General features: G+C 31.8%; 1 protein-coding gene and 1 long non-coding RNA gene across 3 annotated transcripts in view; one reads left to right on the top strand and one right to left on the bottom strand.

The window, feature by feature from the left end:
- The window catches only part of LOC135134146 (neuroendocrine convertase 2), a 138,770-nt gene that overhangs the window by 17,095 nt on the left and 101,832 nt on the right, over window positions 1-19,843 (bottom strand). For both annotated transcript variants that reach the window (XM_064062766.1, XM_064062765.1), the window contains exons 4-6: window positions 8,241-8,278; window positions 8,112-8,188; window positions 3,149-3,237 (exon numbers count right to left, since the gene is read on the bottom strand). In XM_064062766.1, coding sequence (XP_063918836.1) covers window positions 3,149-3,237; window positions 8,112-8,188; window positions 8,241-8,278 — 204 coding nt within the window. The remainder of the gene's footprint in view (window positions 1-3,148; window positions 3,238-8,111; window positions 8,189-8,240; window positions 8,279-19,843) is intronic.
- LOC135134153 (uncharacterized) lies at window positions 17,084-17,576 on the top strand. The gene is made up of 2 exons (XR_010281237.1): window positions 17,084-17,299; window positions 17,347-17,576. It is a non-coding gene; the product is annotated as an uncharacterized LOC135134153 (long non-coding RNA).

The raw sequence follows: 19,843 nt of genomic DNA, 5'->3' as shown, positions 1-19,843 counted from the left end.
ATCCATATTTCGATAAGTGTAGTGTAATACTTACTAATAACATAATACTAGCACTATATTCCCAAATTTTCTGGAAAATGAGGTGAGTTGATTTTGATTTAATCAGTGAAATAAATTGTTTTCTTTATGAATTTTGTTGAGTAACTTTGTAGAAAAAGTTTTAAAAAACATGAATGTTTTGATAAACCACAAGTATAGATTTGTCATATTTGGTACATTTTCGATAGGATTTATTGGGCAATATTGAGATGATTAATTTTTTCGGAAAGAATAATCTAATAAATTTTGACTAACGATTTCCCATGTTCTAGATAAACTTAAAACGCTTGCAAGATTTTAGCGCATACGGTTTTGCAGTTTCGAAATTAATTTGTCAAATGTTAGTATAAGTATATTACATTACATTTTGATGTTTTTTATATCTAGAGCTCTAGGGTAAAAAATCAAGCCCTTTTCATCAACCGCAAATATGTTATTTTATAAAACTTAAATAACATTTAACGGGGACAATTTTGAGGTGGTCATTACATTGTTGGTGGGGATGCTCATATAAATTTTGATTAGCGTTTTATTATCTTCGATATATACGATATTCCGAAATGCATATGTGAAATTTGACAGCAATGTTTAATAAATATCGACGTAGACGACAGACAGGCAACAGACAGATGACGGAAACGGGAGACCTATTTTTTCATACTCAAAAAAATAGGATAGCAGGGGATAATTTAATTGTCACTTATGCTTGGGAAGTAAAATAATATGGTCCTATACTTTATTATCTGCTGTTTTTATAACCTCAGGTACTTAGATTTTTGGAAAAAAAAAATCAAAATTTTATAAGAATTGTTAGAACTTAATTTATAAAATATAAAAGTGCTACTCAGAATTTATCTGGTTATTCCCTCCAGGAACCTGATGACACCATCCCTAAATTTTGTTCTAAAGTATGCAAAATATTATGTGTCTATACTTTATACTGTGAAACAATCAAATTCGCAAAATCAGATTTTTTATAGTGTGAAAGAGTTTGAGGAGCTCCTATATTAAGTATTTCATTTTATAAAGGATTTAAAAATTTTCGAGGATTTTATTTTTGGGAGAGTTTGAAAAAAAACACGTAGTGTTGTTTTGTTTTTGCAGAATATGAAATAATCTTTGGGGACTCTTTAAGTAAAAACATGTAATTCGCCAAGTCTTTCTCTTTTTGCTTTGTTCCTGTACACCCTGTTTTTCATTTTGGTACTACCATTAATTGGTAGGTTCGTCTCCCGTAATGCTCCTCAAAATCGCTCAAAACAGACTTTTGTTTTCAGAATTTTTCTCATAAATTCAAAAGATAATACGAAATATCAGATCATACAACAAGTTTATAAAACTTTAAATCTATTTATGTCTTTTGTTCAGATTGTTGCTATATATATAATGGTAATGAACAAAATCGATTCAGACGATGGTATTAATTTTAGTAAATTATCTGTAAAACTAATAAACTGATAATAATATAACTAATAAGGTACAATTTATGGAAATCTAGCAAGGTCAACATACAATTCTTAATTTAACACTGGATGCAATAAGCTCATCGTTTTAATTTTAATTTGAATGTAAAAAAAGGAAACTTATTTGTTGATAAAAAAATACTCCTAATTCATAAATTATAGCCGATTGTGGATAGCATAATATACAGAAATTTATTGATATTTTATTCGTTTATCCTTAGATTGTTTGTCACAATTTTAAGGAGTGCATTTTTGCTTGTAGCTCTTTAACATGAATTCTGAAAAAATGCGAATTTGCTTGGAAAACGAAAATGAATAAATTACAAACTGGCACAGTGTATAGTAGAATAACGTATTTAACGAACATCTAAAAAAATTCTAGAGGTATTCAATTTCAAGTCTTTAACTCCAAAAGAGTTGTTAAAAAAATGGATTTTATTAAAACGTAATTTTAGGAAGTTTTGTTCACAAAATCGATTTTCGATTTCACTAAAATAATTTCTATGTGAAAAAAAGTGGAGCAAAAAGTACTTAATATCGCGCTAAGTCTGAATTTCTAGATATTAAAATGTAGGACAACTTGTCAAAGAACGTAGTAAGGTAGCGAACTTCGTTTAAACTGGAATTACGACAAAGCCAATTAGCCCGAATTACGCTATAAAATATTTTAACTCACGCAGGAATCCCCGTGAGAAAAGTGTATTAGCTAGGGTTAGCTTATATTTTCACGTTCATAGATTGGGAGAATGAAATATGATTAAGGAAAATCCCAAATAAAGTCTAATGTTATGTTTTAATATAGCGTATATTGTGTATTTTTCTACCACATAGATTTCTCAATTTCAAGTAGAGCTGAGATTTCCGAGAAGTTTAAAAGTTATTTTTAAATATGTCTTATAAAAAAATACTTAAAGAGAATAAATGAAATAATTGAAAAAATTAGTATAACTGAAAACCACTTGATGAAGTAAACTATTTTCAAATTAAGCAAACCCACATAAAAATTAAAGCTCCATCGTACAAACCCGGCGCATCCACCAAAATTCACCCGCGAAATTAACTATTTGCATATAACATTTTACAAATTACTTATTTCCAGTTTTAAACTACTGAATCAGGGTGTTAGCAAAAAGACAAATTTGTTAAAATGGCCAAAGTTTCATTAGAATTCATAAAAAAAAAAAATATATTCAAAAATAAAATAGTTGAATTGTTTTAAATAATTTATTTCTTTTCTACGTATGTGTTTTTAAGTTTTGTAATGTGAAATGTGGAACAGATTTAACTATTAATTAAAATTGCGGATCGTTCTATTAAAGAAGGGAATTTAAGTTTGAACATCAGCCTTCGCCGAAGAATTGTGGGCCGAGTTTAAATCGACTGCTCTAAATCATTTAAATGGAACTATTACGGCAATCTTCACTTAATAAGATAATCCATCCTTTACACTGAGTTTGAATGGCAGCAACCATAAAATAAAATCTAGAAGATTTAATCTTGTTAGTTGATCGAAATCAGATTACATCTCACGTTCTGGAACTAGCAAGTGGATAAGAACGGGACGCAAGCTTGATAAAATTAGATAATAAAGCGTGACGCACAGGGAGCGAAAAACGTACATTTTCTATTTCCACGATTCCACTAACCTGCTATTTTTGAGTCGTAGGCGACACCGACACCACATATGCCATTATCCCTGGCAGCTGCTACTTCTCCCGCACATCTTGTTCCGTGACTGAAATGGATTATATTAGGGCGTTTTTGCAAGAATATGAATATCTCTTAACTGTAAACTATATGGGAGTTAGTACGTGGAATAGGTGCGTTTCGTGTCGTCTTCAAACAGATAAATTGGACGCAAATTTAAAAACTAAACGATACAATTCCATCAACGTCGATGTTTGTCACACACTTCCATTATTTTATTATTCCAGGGTGTTTACATAATGTTCAAAGTTGGAAAATTTTACTGCTTATCTTGCAGCCACTTTACCGAACTATAAGAAAATTTCAAGCATGAGTGTATTTTATTGGAGTTTTGTAAGCAGTGTTGAAACGAATGGTCAATTTATGACGTCGTTGAAAATTCAATTACTGAAATGGGCTGAGTGTAAATTTATTACCACTGTCTAGAATTTAGGTTGCACCGTTGTTGCAGTTTTGTATAGCTCTATTCTGTTTGTGATGGCACTGATGGCTTTTGTATTTGATATAGAATTGCAGATGAGCGGTGGTGAATTTAAATTTGTTAGTTGTCCGAAGCAGTTATCAGCATCACGTTGAGATAATTTTGCTTTGAAGACGTGGAGGCTTATAATTCGTGCAAGCACTTAAGTAGTAATTTTTTTATATTACTACATACGTAGATAGACAACTACCTGTAGAATAATAAAAAATCTGGTTGACATTTAAAATCGGACACCGAATAATTGGTGAAAGGAACCAAAGTTATTATTTTCACAAGTGTGTATTTTTTCAATTTTACATGCTTCAAAATGTTAAAAAAAAACATTTGATCGTTATGTAAGTAATTGTAAACTTTTAACTCTACTTCTAAGACAACACTTTTTACATATGAAAAATGATATATTATAGGAGTATAAGTTTGTATTTGACCCAATGAAATTGCAAAGTCATTAAAATTATTTATTTCTTTAATTAGCGCATTTGAACGCGTTTTTCTCTGAAGTTAGTTGGCTGCTGAATTAGCAAATCAAATATATTAAAAGACTTAATAAGTATCATTATAAAAATCCTTTAAATTGCTTTTATTCTACAGAATATCATAAAACAGATGTATAAAACATAAGTTCAAGGGAAATAGTTTTACATTGACATCTTTTAAAAATACTTATTTATAGAGGGAAAAATGGGTGGGTATAGCAATTTACTTAATTTTCATGGTTTAAAAAAAATAGTGATAAAAAAATCGTCCTCTAGTTACATCCGGATTTTTTATTCTCCCATGCGAGTAGTAGACAATGACAAAGCCATTCAGCCCCAATTTCAAGACATCGCAAATTACATTGCCACTACTATTTCAGGAATTGAGTTTCTTGCATTTATTTTAAAGGAATTTGCTAAATATGATTGTAACAGTAAAGAACATATTCTTTGAGACGTAATTGTAGCATTTTATATTTACGTCAAATGCAAGCTATCTCTAATAATTTCGGCTGGCTCTACAAGCAAAAATTTTAATAAATTATGTATGTAATTTTACTTTGATAGAAAATTCCACGACAAAGATCTAATACACAGCTTAATTTAATTCTTATACAGTAATTATTAAACTGATGGCAACATGTTGACAAGTAAATCTACATAAATTAGCATATTCAGACCATACCAAAATAGATAATGTAAAGCAGAATAAGATTTGTACCAAAAATCTTAGCAGAAATTAAGGTTGCTCTAACTGAGCCAGTGACATAATTTTTGCCTAGTATTTTGTTTTGCAAAAGGGCAAACTGATTTTTTTAAAGGATTTATTAGGGTTTTGATTTTTTTTTAAACATTGTAAAGGTGGTAATTAATTTGTATGATTTATTTTCGTCATAATTATGTCGTCACAAGGGAGAAGAAAAAAGGAGTTTTTATCCAAAAGATCATCGTATTGTTATTCAAATTCAAGATGCTTAAAGAAATATATTATTTCTTCTAGAATATAAAATGACGTGTTATTATTGATTATCCTGGAACCACAACGTTTATATAAAAACCTAATAATAGAATTGGTCACATCGCTTCAAAGTAAATTACCCTTATCAGAAAATTTCTCGAGATTACGATCTGTGCGCATTTTCATAATATTTTATCACAAAAGTGAAGAAAAGGCTCTGCTTTATGCAAAAAAATTACATTTGTAAAATGGCTTAGAAGAAAATTTATTTACCTTCTTTCAAAATTGTGTTTAATTTGTCATTTTGTTCAGAGTTCCAGATATTTAAGGAAATAAATGATTCGTTCTAAAGTTCAAGCCAATTCTTTTGACCATTTAATAAAAAGTAAGATTGTATTTGGCGTTTAATTGGTTATTAGTATTACCTGTTTATTAAGCGGCTAGCTTTAAGGTGGTGCGTTTTATATTTATATTTCATATTTACATGTCATTATGTTCAAGTTCTTCACATTTAAAAGAATTTAACAATTCTTTAGTCTCACTCAAGTTTTACCCCAATTTTTCCCTTAAAGACCAAGATTCATACTACGAAGTAGACAGGCAGAAATGGCCTGCAGTTCAGACATAAATCTCATATAAATCTTTTGTAATAAATATTTTTAAAATTATCTATTGTCCCGGCGACTCAATCATTCGAAATATTTTTTCTTCGTGCAAATTTGTATTTGTTTTATAATTTTTTGCACAATTCATTGTGTTCAAAAATACATTTGACACCTTCTATAATGTAAAGTCTGTTATCAATTTTTTTTTAACCATTTAAAGTATATTAAATAGTTTTATTTATTATCCCGGCGCCTCCTCCATTTAATGCAATATTTTAAAATGTCAAATAGATCCGAAAATGAATAATTTTTATCCAAAACTTTCTTAATACATATCATGAATTTAAGTTTCTTTTCGTCATGTATCGCCACGTAGGAAAGAAAAAGGCGTCTTTATCCAAAAGATTAGCGTTAGTTAAATCCCTCAAAGAAAATTTATTTTTCTTCGTTAAAAACACAAGATACTTATTTAAAGAAAAAATATATGGTTAGTTTTACAAAAATGATCACGAATCTGTGCTTATTATCGATATATCTTGCTAAATAAGGAAAAAAGGCGTCTTTATGCAAAATCTGTTCGCCCGTGAAGTCGCAAAGTTTTGTTAAGAAAGTCTCACTTCAAAGTAACAGTGTGGTTTAAAAATGTATCATACTGATATTGATACGTGTGCTACGCTCGCAAAAAATCCAAACATTGGTTTGTTTTAGCTATTATTTTGTTCTTATAAATTTTACTCTATTGACAAAATAATGTTAAATTTAAAAAAGTTTGAAATCTCTTGCAGATATTATTATTTATATTTAGATTGGTTTTTATTTTAATAATTTTTTTTTAATTCTGATATTTTTTTGTAGTTGATGGTGAAAATGTCACAAGAGTCGAAACAAGTTGGTGTGGACTTAATTAAAGCTATTTTTTTAAATTATTGTTTTCATAACATATCAAGCTTGTGTCTACTTGGTGGCCATAATTAGGGTAATTTATGGGCGAGTGATTTATGTCGATATATTGATTGTATCACAAAATGAGAAAAATGTCGAAATCAATAATTTTAATGAAATACTTTCAGCTAAAGTGAATGTATCATGAATTGCAGCAGAACGGTTTGAACAATATTTAGTTTTGAAATTAAATGTCCACTCATTATAATTAATTTTTGGTAAGATATTGTTACTGTTGCTGTTACACGTCACAATTTTGAATTCAGAATTCGTTTTCAATTAAAAATTGTAACAATGAATAAATAACGTACTGCTCATAAATGTGGCATAAAAGCACGACTATTACCAGTTGGTGTTTTTAATAAGTAATAATTTACAAGATTGAACCATGGAAATACTAGACTAAAGTCGATGAATAATAATAAAAATAAAATCAGTAAACTTTCTTAGCGAACTGTCTTACAATACATGATATACTTTCCGATTGTTAGTAAATACAGGTTTATAATTCATAGTTTTCAGGAAAGTTCTTCAGCTTCCAAAGAACTTTCTGACTGAATATTGCACTTTTAATTGGTGAGGAAACTTGAAGCGAATCTCATCTCATACATATTTAAATTACTATTTATATTTCAAAAAGAAAAACTGAGACTAGGAGATATATTAGAAATTTTTGATGTTTATTCAGAGATAGCTGATATATCGAGTGTTTATTTACCTTTTATTAAAAACAGACGAGATATGCTTGAGTTCGATATGGTAGTTTTTATTTTATTTAATTGGACTTTTATAGTTTACAGATGATGAGACTAGATGTTCCATGTTGTAAACATTTATTGTTTGTATTATAAGTTTCGATTACAGCTATAGTGATTAACAATTCCAAAGAAAGCGTAAAAATTTTAAATGGTGTGAAAATCGTGAATGCGATGGTTGAATAATCCAACAACAAATCTAAACTCGGTTTCATTACGTTGTATCTTCTTTATACGTTCTTGATTGCCTCATAATCGCCGCTGAGACGGCTAAAACCTCTTTAAGAAAAATTTGAGTGATTATATTTGCGCTCTTCTGTTTCTTTAGAAGTGAAAATGAAAGACGAAGCGTGGGTCGTCTTGATGTTCGTTTTAAATCGGCTGGATTTAACAATTTAAAACGTCGATCCATTTTGTGGCGCATCAAATCCGTTTCTGATTATGTAAAGCAAACATTAAACAGGCAATATAGCTGAAGTGCACATTATTGTTCTTGTCGTAACACTAAATCGATTTTATGTCGAGTCCACATTCATCAGAAAAATTTGCATAATGCAAATGAAATAGCGGCATGAAAAGCGATTGGACTGAGCCTGATGGACGTCTGACTTCCTTCAGGGCGTCAAATAAAAATCGTATCGTTTTCAAATAAAATAAAGTATAAAACGTTCGTAAAGTAAGTCACCTGTTAAACCAGTCGTCTGTATAGCGAGGATAAGGAAAAGGATCATTACTGCTGAAATCGTAGCTGGCTTTCGCATTCTAAAAAGTAAAATCGGAATGACCTCACGTTTTATGCGTGTTTTATACTTACGTAGTTGTACTTTAAATCTGGATGCATGTAGTCGACTCCTGAAACAGGAAGAGTTTGTATGAGTTTCGTAAAATTCAAGAACACGACTAGGGTTTTAGTGGGGATGTTAGATGTGATTTTAATTAAACTTCTTCAAAGCACCGAAAGTTGTTAAAACTTTATGTGGTTTTTTATTTGACCAGTTGGTGTTTCATAAAATCTCGGCTATAACAAAAGTTGTAACATTGCCACTTACGAAGATTAGGTGTAATATAAGCGTTGTTGGGCAGACATGTTTGAGTTTAATTTGGTTTTTTAGTATTGGTACAGTTTTAGGAGAGATATCTTGGTAAATCTTGTCGTTTCATTGTTAGCAGTGTTCTTTGTTTAACCTGGTTTTATCCAATTACAAGCCGTCTTTACAAGCACTTAAGGCGAGTTAGACATTTGATTAATTATTGTCTCTGTTAGTGGTCGACCCCCGCAAAGTTTGTTTTTCAAAGTGTCGTGTTACTTCAGCCATTAATGTGAAATATGGATTTGGAAATTCTAGGGTGGAATGTTTGTAACATTGTCGTGCTTTATTTGCATATTTGATAAGTGTGATACGTTAGTCAGTGGTTATTTTAATACTTCCAAATAAAATGTTACTGTTTTATTACTATAATTTTAACGTTATTTCATAAATTTCTCTTAGAAAATGTATGTACGTTGTATGTATTCAAACTTCTTTGTTTATTTCAAACAACAATATTGATTTATAGAGTTTGTTGTTGTTCCTAGCGCTACACTTCATATTCCAAAGTTGTGAACATTAAAATGTGTTTTACTTCCTCGGGGAAAATATTTAGATAACTTGGTTATATATAAAGTTTATTTTACCAATAAAGAAAGCGTCGCAAAACATTTTACGCGAAAATACACACCATGAAAATACATTCATGTTCTTCTACGCCAGTGCGAGTTACGGAGCAATATCCGATTTAAACATTTTAAATTTTATTATTTAGATTTAACACAAATATGTCTCGATGTAACAAAACTAACCTATTTTCCATTCATACGTCGCAGAAAAAATATGTAATGTGATGGTATTTTTTTATGATTTATTTATTTGTTTAATTATGGTAAATATTTATGCAAAGTAACCGTAGCTGAAACCCACATTCGACGTTTGTTTGAGAAACCTAAATTTCTTTTTAGGGATATGTTTAGCACAAAATAAATTTTGTGCGCCTCCGTTATTTTTCATAGCGTTTGTCTTACTCAATTGCGGTTAAGAAAATCATCTTTTGGAAGTCTAGACAATCAAACGTGACATTTAAAATAGTTAGGTTTATTTTGCCGGTTGGCATCACTGCATCATTGTCTGTTTTGTGTCAAATGTGTTTGGAATTTGCAAGTGGAACTGTTTAGTGTGCTGTTTAGGTCGTTGTGGGGTTGTGTGCTAATTATTGACCTCCGAAAATATCTTTGGGAATATGAGAGTGCATTATTATGCTAAAGGAAAAACTAAAATAAAATTTGGACAAGGACAAGGCGGGTCAAGCATTAATTGATTAATTGAATTTGCGTCTACTCTCCTATTTTTGTAAGTTTTCAGCAAAAGTGAAATTCTTTGAACATCGCGCAGTACTACAAATCTTTCTAAATAATAAAATTTTCCTAAAAAGATTTTTGTTTTTTATTTCAAACACAAGTTAAAATAAATAACCATAATAAATTGTCGGCGCACAAAATGTTGTGTTTCACACGTCTGGAAATTTTTTTGGAAAACTGCATTTTCCAGCCTTGTTAAACTAATATCTATATCTAATAACTAGCTTGATTTAATGTTAAGTAATGAAGGGTTTCATTGAAATAATAAATTTAATGACTACAATTGGCATAAAGGTTTCTAAATCTAGGCTACTGGATAATGGAGATGTGGTAAATGAAATAGATACAGGATGTTTTAACTATCAGTCACTGAAAAATTTAGGGAAGAATTATTGTAAAATGTTCAGGGTTGTTTAATTGGAATTAACACACCATTAAATAATGATTAAATAACTAACACCCTCCACAGTTTTACAAACTAAGTATATTTATTTAAAAATGTTAAAAATAATTTAAACCTATTTCTACAGAACGATTGAGTAACGAATTGTCAGTTTTTTCATATTACCATTTTTGAGTTTATCTCTTATTAGACAATAGTTTGAAAAAGTAAAATACAAATGTTTTATTGACAGGAATGAGAAATTGATGATTTGCAGATCACGTGTAACTCTAAACTGTGTACGCCTTGTTACACATGTGTTCAGATGCATAAGTAACATTATTTGTGCAACATTCTAAATCTCCATATTTAAAAATGGTGGAGATGTGAATTTTTGAATTGAACATTTTTCTATAAAAATCGAAATTTTTGGAAAATTGTTAATGACTAAACCCTATCCTTCTTAGTCCTATCATAAAGGATCTAATTTACAAAAATATGTAAGGAAGGATAAATAAATAAAACTTGGGTCTGGAATTTAGATACACTTGTATATTTAAAAATAGTTATAAATTCTAGATCTAAATGTGCAATTTTTTTCAACAGTCCGCGATAAATGTTAAGTCTTCCGCCACCAATCCCTTGGTATACTGTGTGTTTCATTTTTTATGCTTTTATGTTGCTATGATGGTACTTCTGACTTATCTTGTTGTACGCATCAAGTTGGCATTGATTTTTTGTAAAGATTATGAAGTATGAGTGTAATAAACCTAAAAGTTAATCGATAATAACAGCTGGCAACACGAAATGATGCAACCTAACCTCACTTTTGGTATGATAAAATCAATAAAATTAACGCTTCAACAACTTTGTCAAATAAGCGTGGTCAAATATCATTACGTCTCGTAGTATGGAGTAATAAAAGGAATGCGTTTTTAATGTTATCTTATACCTATAAAAGAAAAAACAACGCTAACTTAATGACTTTTCCAATTGAACACGCGTTATAATAGCAAATTTTTTGTTTATTATTTGTGCATGTGGGGATTCCGTTACAAATTGAGAACTAAAGGGTGTCTCAGCCAAAATTTCGTGGCCTAATAACTTCGGATAGAGACATTGAAATTCTGTAAACCTCATTGTTTTTAGCTTGCAGGTGGAAACTTAATTTAGTAGGTATGTACATTGCAAATATGACGCATAGGTGGTGACAGCGTCGCGACCCAAACATATATTTTTTAAATTGCAATATGTATTTTTTTTCGGGTTTTGAGAGACCGTTAAAGTATGATTACAATGATATATACCGCGTGTCTGGAAAATGGCGGATTAACTCTTTACTACGTTATATACGGGAGTTTCGAGAGTCCCAAAAAAATAATAAAAAAATCTTTATGTTGTAGATAGATTACCTATAAAGGGGTCAATTCCAAGTTGGCCGGCGCAACTCACAACTTTGCGCCACCGATTTGCGCCAATAGTTATTGTAAATTTTCAAGTTCAAAATTTCCATTAATACAACGACATCTTAGCTCTCTCGGTAATTTTTCGTCGTTTACCCTCACCTTTACTAGAATTTTTGCATAAATTAACAGCAACACCCGCTAAAACTTGACAGACGACCGTAATTTTTCGAGATAAATTGCGCCAACTTGCACTGCCTACTAGAGGTGCCGCAACTCCATGGTGCAAATTGCAATGGAAACACAAGTGCGTTTGTTTATTCCGTCACCCCTTAGCAACCAGCATTTGATACCCAAATCAGCATTACAAAGTTGCGCTGCACCAGTGACTTGCGCCGGCGCAACTGGCCAACTTGGAATTGGCCCCAAAGGATGTTATAATTACAAATGCAATAAATTTTCTTAAGAATATAGATATATAATATAAGAATATATAGTAGCTTTGTTTTTACAAAAACAAAATATTTTTACTTCCCGAACGTAAACTAAGGAAGTATAGTAATCGAGTCCAACGAGCGATTTGCCAGTTTCATGTTTTCTCACGATTCATGACCCCTAGAGTACGAAAACTTGGTCTCCCATTACCGTCTGGCTGCCTGTCTGTGCTGATTTTTATTAGTCAGACAATTTCCGAAAGTACGGATTGTAGTCAAATTTCGCATATGCATATAATCATCACCAACATGATGACGTCATCTCAAAGAATTTTAAAATAAAATGTTATGTTATACAATATATATAATTTATTTAGAATTGCTTATAAAGGCATTGATTGCAGGTGATTAAAAAAAAATAATGAATGATTCAAAATTTGGGAATACAACATTCTTATTATCAGTAATATATTGCTCCTATCCAAAGTGATTTTCGTGTTTTTGAAAAAATGTTGATGGCGTTGTCACAGATTTTGTAAAGGAAAAACTCATTTGAAACATACTTATGCGTAGTTAAAATAAGATATGTATGCAATGTTAAAAGTTAAAAAAATAAAAAATAAATTTTCTCCAGAAAATAGTTTTTATTATTTTGTGTTAGCTAACTAAATATTCTAAATGATCTAGAATCATCAGTTGCCATTGTTTTATGTCCAAATGGGTTCTTTTAATTCCACTATCAAAAAAGCATTTTATTTTGTTGAAAGAAAATAGTTACTGAACGTGAAATCTTCAGAACAATATTTTCATGAATAATTTAATGAATTTATGTTTTTATATCTTTTACGTATGATTCAGTATAATTCCAGCACAGATCGCTATGGACAGTTGTAAATATTTAAGCGGTTCCATATTTATGTTACATCCTGTATCCATAGTATAAAACTTAACGAAACAAAAATGATTATAGAAGTTAAAATCTGGCTCCACGTTCTTCATATCTAGCAGCATCTAGCTCAATTTCTCAGTTACATCTAAATAACATAGTCAAATTTTTAATCGTGGCTAACACTAATCCTACAATGTAATGAAAACATTTAGTTTTAGGAAATAATTTTTTACTTTGAGCAAAACAACTGGAAAAATCTGATACAACTACTAGAATTTAATATAATGTTATTTATTACACCACGTCTTATAGGACAGTTTTCAAAGAAACGCCATTTTCAAAATATGAACGAAAAATTTCTTCAAAAGTCGTAACTACTACCTTTATTAGGTGACGAACTGATCCTGGTCTGAAGTCATCATCATAGGCACAATGAATAAAAAAACTTGTCTAAACTATCAAGTATCTCTTAAAAACAAAAGTAACAACGTTAAAAGGTCTTAAAGCTGACATTATGTACTGTGGACCATCTGGCCAAAAAAAGCGAGATGAAATTAAGCGGCTCTGGCAGTAAAATAAAATATCAGTTTCACAGTAGCTGAACAGTCCCCAACCTGCTGTCCGAAACCTGCCGCAGTTAATTTATTAGGAGTTAAGGGTTACGGTTGTAAAAAAAACAGCAGTGGTCTGTGCAAGTGATATCCTTTCTGTCCGATGTCGTTTATAGCTCGGCTATATCCATTTTTTATTTCGACGATATGGAGGAAATTTGCCCATAAATTTTGTCCTTGCTGTAAAATTTATTACTTATTTGTTTAACTAGGGTACAAATTACCTTGCACGAAAATTAAGTTTTGTGGAAGCTTGACCATGTTAATAAATCACTGAGCACCTATTAAAGGATTCAAACAACGTGAAAAAAATGTGTTTAATTAAACTGAAAAGATAAAAGTTTCAGAATCGTGACGAGTAGAAGAACATTAACAAAAAGCAAGTAGTTAGTAATAGTTATTTATGTATTAAGGGCATAATCAGGGAGATTGTGGCACGAGGGAATGTTTAAATCCCGACGAAGGAGGGCTTTTAATTTCCCGAGTGCCACAATCGACAATTATGCACGTGGTACATACAACGTTTTATTCTATTTTAGTTTCTAAACTATTTTTAACGAAATATTGAGTATTTTCGGCAAGACTGTGTGAATTGTGCCGATGCGAATTTTAATACATAGCTGGCTATTATTTTGATGTTGTCATGGATACCACGTTGATTATTTGGTAATTCGTTTTTCAAAATGTAAATTAAAGAAGCGGAAAACCTTTATTCAAACGAAAGTTTAGAAGAATTTGAAGTCAGTCAGGTAATGATTTGATAAAATTTTTTTTTTCCAACTTAAGAAAAACGTTGAATATCGAAGCGTGTTTGAATAATTAATTGATTAGTGTAAATGAACAATCAATTGTTGCTTAGCAATTTTTGACAGATTTGTGCTAAAAAGGCCAATTTAAGCCCGCATTTGGGTGGTTATAAATAAGATTATGGTTCTAAAATAGAATAAATATTTAAACAGATCGTAATTATCGTTTTGGATTGAAATAAAATGAATTTTTTGATATTGTTTGCACCGTGTAATGTTGAACTGTCTTTTCTGAACCCGAAAAACGGATTATAGGCTCAAAAATAATTATTTTTCGTGCTATTTTTTGAGTATTTGCAGGCAAAATTATTCACTTCACATCTATAAAAATGATGGTAATAATTATGTGACAATTGTGATGTTGAATTAAGTTTTAATTTTGATTGTGTCAGGCCACCATTACAGCAAAACTAACAATGCTTTATGATAATGAGTATCTTTAAGAAAATTTACTTGCGTTGATAAAGTAAACAGTTCGTGGAAAAAAGTTTATTTCTAATAAACATGTGTGTAAATTAAAGTTAAATATGTAAATAGGTGCGTAATGGGTATTTTATGTTAATAAAGTGTAAGTAAAAATCTAATGTAGTGCACTGCTTTAAGTAAGGCACTATTTTTTACAAGAATCTGGGACAGACAAAGACCTCTTTTTCCGCTCTTTTATTTTATTTATTTAGTTATTCAGGAATGTACAGAGTATTTGCTACCTCCTTGCTGGCTTTATCTTTGATTAATGCAATGAAAAAATTCCTAAGAAGCGGAAAGTCTGGTCTGGAACGTCTCTAAGGATACGGTGAGTTTATTTCAAGTCACAAAGAACTCCAAGCAACCTTTACCGAATAAAAAAAATTAAAAAAGAAGCAGCTAATGTGGGCAGGTGTTTATTTATTGTTCTTGAACCTCTTGTGAGGAGTTTTGGTATAATTTTGATGGTGCCAGTAGTGGTAGTCTGAGATTTTGAATTTCAAAAGGGGCATTTGATGAGATAACTTCCGCAAAAAATCTATTAATGTATACAGTGTGCCGCATCCAAGTTTGGATATAGGGAAGTAACATGGGAACTGGTTTTTATTTTATAATATCTCCCCAGATCAGAGAGTTATAGGGCTATCGGGCAATATTTTTTTCAAATCGTTGCATCGCGCTCATTCACTGTAAAAAGGTTTTAAAAATCGTATTTTGAAATTCGCGCCCGACCCGATTTGTCGCGAAATATTCCGTCGCACTGTCGAAGTTCGGCGACCGCGTCTTTGAATTAATCGTGCAAAATTCAAATGTCAGAGTGAAATTAGAAATTATTCTCAGAAATCAACGAACAACTCAAACTGAATTATTTTATCCAGTGTGATGATTATTGTAGGTCAATTTAAACAAAATAAATGCACAAACTGCACAAAATATTTTATTAGGTTATGCTATGTTCTACCATGGCCGACTCCATTAATCTCTAAAGAGATTAATGGAGTCAGCCATGGTTCTACTGCGATTAGATGAAAAAGCGAGAGCCTGCTTGTTCTTCAACGGTTAATTTAATTAGGTAATTGGGGTAAATTTCACACTTTTTTTTCGAATCACGAAAGATTGGAAGTCAATTGATTTTACATTCGTTAAGCAGGGATGGAATTTTTGCCACCAGGAAGCATGTTCGTTACAAGAAAGTTTTGACAGAGAAATGTAGAACATTGACTCATCAACATTTTAAAGTATTTTTCTCTATTACGAATGTGTTTTGAGATTCAGAAACTTTTGTATTACTGTTTTATTTGTTTATTGTGTTAACAACAACAAAAATAAAACTAATATTTCACAAAACAAAGTTACATTTATTTTCAAAGGTGATAAAAACTAAATAAAATCAGATGGGCACGACGTTTTCTAGGGATCTTAAACAGATGGGATAGAAGAGTTTCAAAAAGCATCATGACAAAAAATTGAAGTCTGAGGACTACGTTTCACGTATGGAGTTTTACGAAGGAACGCTTGAGAGAATCTAGGCTGATGGAGAGTTTTTGAGGGACGTTTGTTTTACTGAGGAATGTTCATTTGGTCTTAAGGGAAGTTATAATCGTCAGAACGATCAAATTTGAGCAATGCTCAGAAGTAGGACAATATGCTAGCTCAGCAAATACTTCATAGGACTCGAAGGGTGCAGCATCTGCAGCAGGTCTTTTACATCCAGGACTAAATCTCCAGCCATACAGCTCGCATAAATGTTGTTTATTTGAACCAGTATTTTCCCGCAATGTTGGAATGGAAAGTTTGCACCGTCCCATTGGCCTGTGCATTCGCCGGATCTAAACCCCTGGGAATTTTTTCTTTGGAGATTTCTTCACGACCATCTGTATTCAAACAGTACCAGGTATACAAAAAAAAACGCACTGAAACAAGCAATCCAGCAATATTGTCTTCAGATTTCACCTCAAATGCTGATCAACACGCGTAGGAGTTTTGAAGATCGGCTTACTTACTGAGAGCAGTGTTTTTGAGCAATTCTTGAAAATAGTGCAATACTTCTCCAGATTCGTACAATATTTCATTACTTAATTCATCAACAATTGTTAAGTTTTGTTATTTGTAGTTATCTAAATGGTTCATTAAAAGGTCCTCTTCAAAAGCGCCAGCTGTTTTGATGGTAAATCTTATCATCACACAATAAGAAAAGCGGGCCCTCGATTTTTCATCTAATCGCAGTAGAACATGGCATTTTAATGAGATTTTAGTAATAAAGACTCGACCTTTGAGTATATATATTAAATGGAGGGGGATTAAAGTACTGGAAAGGGAAAGATAGAATGCCGCCATATTGGAAGGTAAACTCATGCGATCTGCGCAGGAACCTACCGTTGACAGTAAACAGCTGTTCGTGATTTTGTAAACATTTTAGCTGTTTATGTGCTGTTTTTTTGGTGTTTGGTATTTTGAATCGTGTTTAGCGACAGCTTAATTTTCAGTCAAAGTGAGTAAATACATTTATTTAGGAATTAACCTAGTAATTGACTTTAGTTGTAGAATTCGTTTCGATATTCGTCTGGTTTTCGTGCTGTAGAAGTTTTACAAAGTCTACCATGGGGAAGAAGTATTGTGCCATTATCCAACAAAAGTGTACGTCACAACGACATAAATTTAATAAACTCATTTTATTTCACAAATATTGTATGTTAATTGCATTAACTAATGACTTCAGTCTAAAACGTGTGTGTCTTCGTGTAATAAAATAAATATTAGCTATCAAACTCGGCGTTTTTTTTTTTTTAATTTAATTGCCCAACCATTTTTTTTTGTTGTCAATCATTTTATATCAATTAAAATGACTTAAAGATTGTTAGCATCCCGGCTTTTATTCAAAAAGCGCGCTTGTAATACCTTTGCATATGGCGGCCACTTGTCCTGCAATTTTCGGTGGTGGGGACTACAACACTCCTCCTCCATTTAATATATATACTCAAAGGACTCGACCAGCACCAGCAACATAACCTAATAAAATATTGTGTGCAGTTTGTGCATTTATTCCGTTTAAATTGACTTAGGTATAGTAATCGTCATATTGGATAAAATAATTCAATTTGAGTCGTTCAGTGATTACTGAGTGAGGCAGCGCGAGTACATTCCTAGCTTGAGGGCTCCCAGGACATGTCACAATGCTGCCGATGGGGTTTTGAGGAAGACCAGCTGCTCGAAGTCTTCATCTCGGGCTTTTTAGATACGGTCTGAGATGGCTCGTTTGATGGGGTCGCGCACTATGATGAATGAATGGGTCAATGTGTGCATTTATTCAGTTTAATTTGTCCTACAATAATCATCACACTGGGTAAAATAATTCAGTTTGAGTTGTTCGTTGATTTCTGAGAATAATTTCTAATTTCACTTTGACATTTGGATTTTGCACGATTAATTCAAAGACGCGATCGCCGAACTTCGACAGTGCGACGGAACATTTTGCGACAAATCGGATCGGGCGGGAATTTCAAAATACGGTTTTTAAAACCTTTTTACAGGGAATGAGCGCGATGCAACGATTTGAAAAAAATACTGGCCGATAGCCCTCTTCGACCTCCACAAAGGCATTACTCAATAATAGCTTTAAAGTGATCTGAGGAGATATTATAAAATAAAAACCAATTCCCATGTTAATTCTCTATATCCAGACTTGGATGCGGCACCCTGTATATACTGTACGGAGTCGCGATGGATGTTCGTGAAAGATCTCGATCGGAGAAGTATGGGTTTAAACAGAGACGACCGTCGGGAATGGAGGATTCAGCCGGTGGAGACAGTCAAGAGCGTCCAGTGAAATTCGCTGGAATAATTTCTGTATATATTCGTTGCAATAGTTAGTAGTGTAATTCGAGTTAAACAAATAAATCGTTGAGTTTTACCTGCGCCCGATTAATTATTCGCCCGTCAAACGTAACAATACCTTAATATCGTACATTTATTTTTAGTAACTGTCTATGCTAACTATGAAAACTAAAATTATATATGTTAAAAGAAAAATCGTCTTAACAGATGCACATGATTTTATTTTACCGAAAATATAAAATTTGGCAACAACGATAAATCAGCAAAAATCTTAAAATTGGAACAACTATCGTAAAAGTTCCCGCAAAACAAGGACATTTCAAGTTCACGACTTCACGTTATTGTATCAGCTAGCTCGGTTTAAAGCCTCTAATTCCTCAAAAGGCAGATTATAAAGCATGCTGTTGTTAACAGTTCGAAGAAGTATATGTGCCAGCTAGATCGCGTATGGAAAACAACAAAATTACTTAGCAACGACGTAATTAGTAACTACTTCGCAGTACGCGTATATTACGTTGCTAGGAACAACTGGAGAAATCGGTGTGCGTCATACTTTGACATTATTTACTGTTAAATATTATAGACAGGTGTCAGCCACTACCATTGGAAACAATGCATAAACCATTTCTAACTGCTAAACATTTTATCATCTTGCTGTAGAAAATTATAAAGTACATTACGTGGTGTGATACTTTTTTAAATTAAACATTATATGTATTTTATCTTGACTGTAAGATTTCTAACGGTATGTGGCATACATTTTTCCGTATTGATTAAATCGGTTCGCAAACGTACAATCCTATTATTATGGTTTATTTCTAAGAATAACCATTACAAACCTAGAATGGAAACAAACGTTATTTTGCTGCAACCTCAAAAGACCCTAATTTTGTATGTATGGCTCCGACGCGTGTAGTTTATTTCGTTTAATTTGCAGAAGACTCCTTTGGCCTTCAATGTTAGTCATGTCTCAGAGATGTGGTTGAAAATAATTTTAATATAAATTCGGAGAGAGATAGATGGGAATATACGCCGCTTAGTACTTGTTTGATGGTTTTCCGGCAACTTGGACAGTATTTATAAAAGAAACATTTACACTTCCGGTAACTGGTTATAAGACATATTTTATATTTTAGGAGACATTTTTTCAATTGAGTTTGTGCGGAGGTTATGCCTAATATTTCTTTTCAGGATACTACGT

This window comes from Zophobas morio, unplaced genomic scaffold, assembly GCF_036711695.1.
Source record: "Zophobas morio isolate AGI-343-1 ecotype UQ-CSIRO unplaced genomic scaffold, CSIRO_AGI_Zmor_V1 ptg000023l, whole genome shotgun sequence".
NCBI lineage: Eukaryota > Metazoa > Arthropoda > Insecta > Coleoptera > Tenebrionidae > Zophobas > Zophobas morio.
This window is presented reverse-complemented; position numbering and strand designations above follow the sequence as displayed.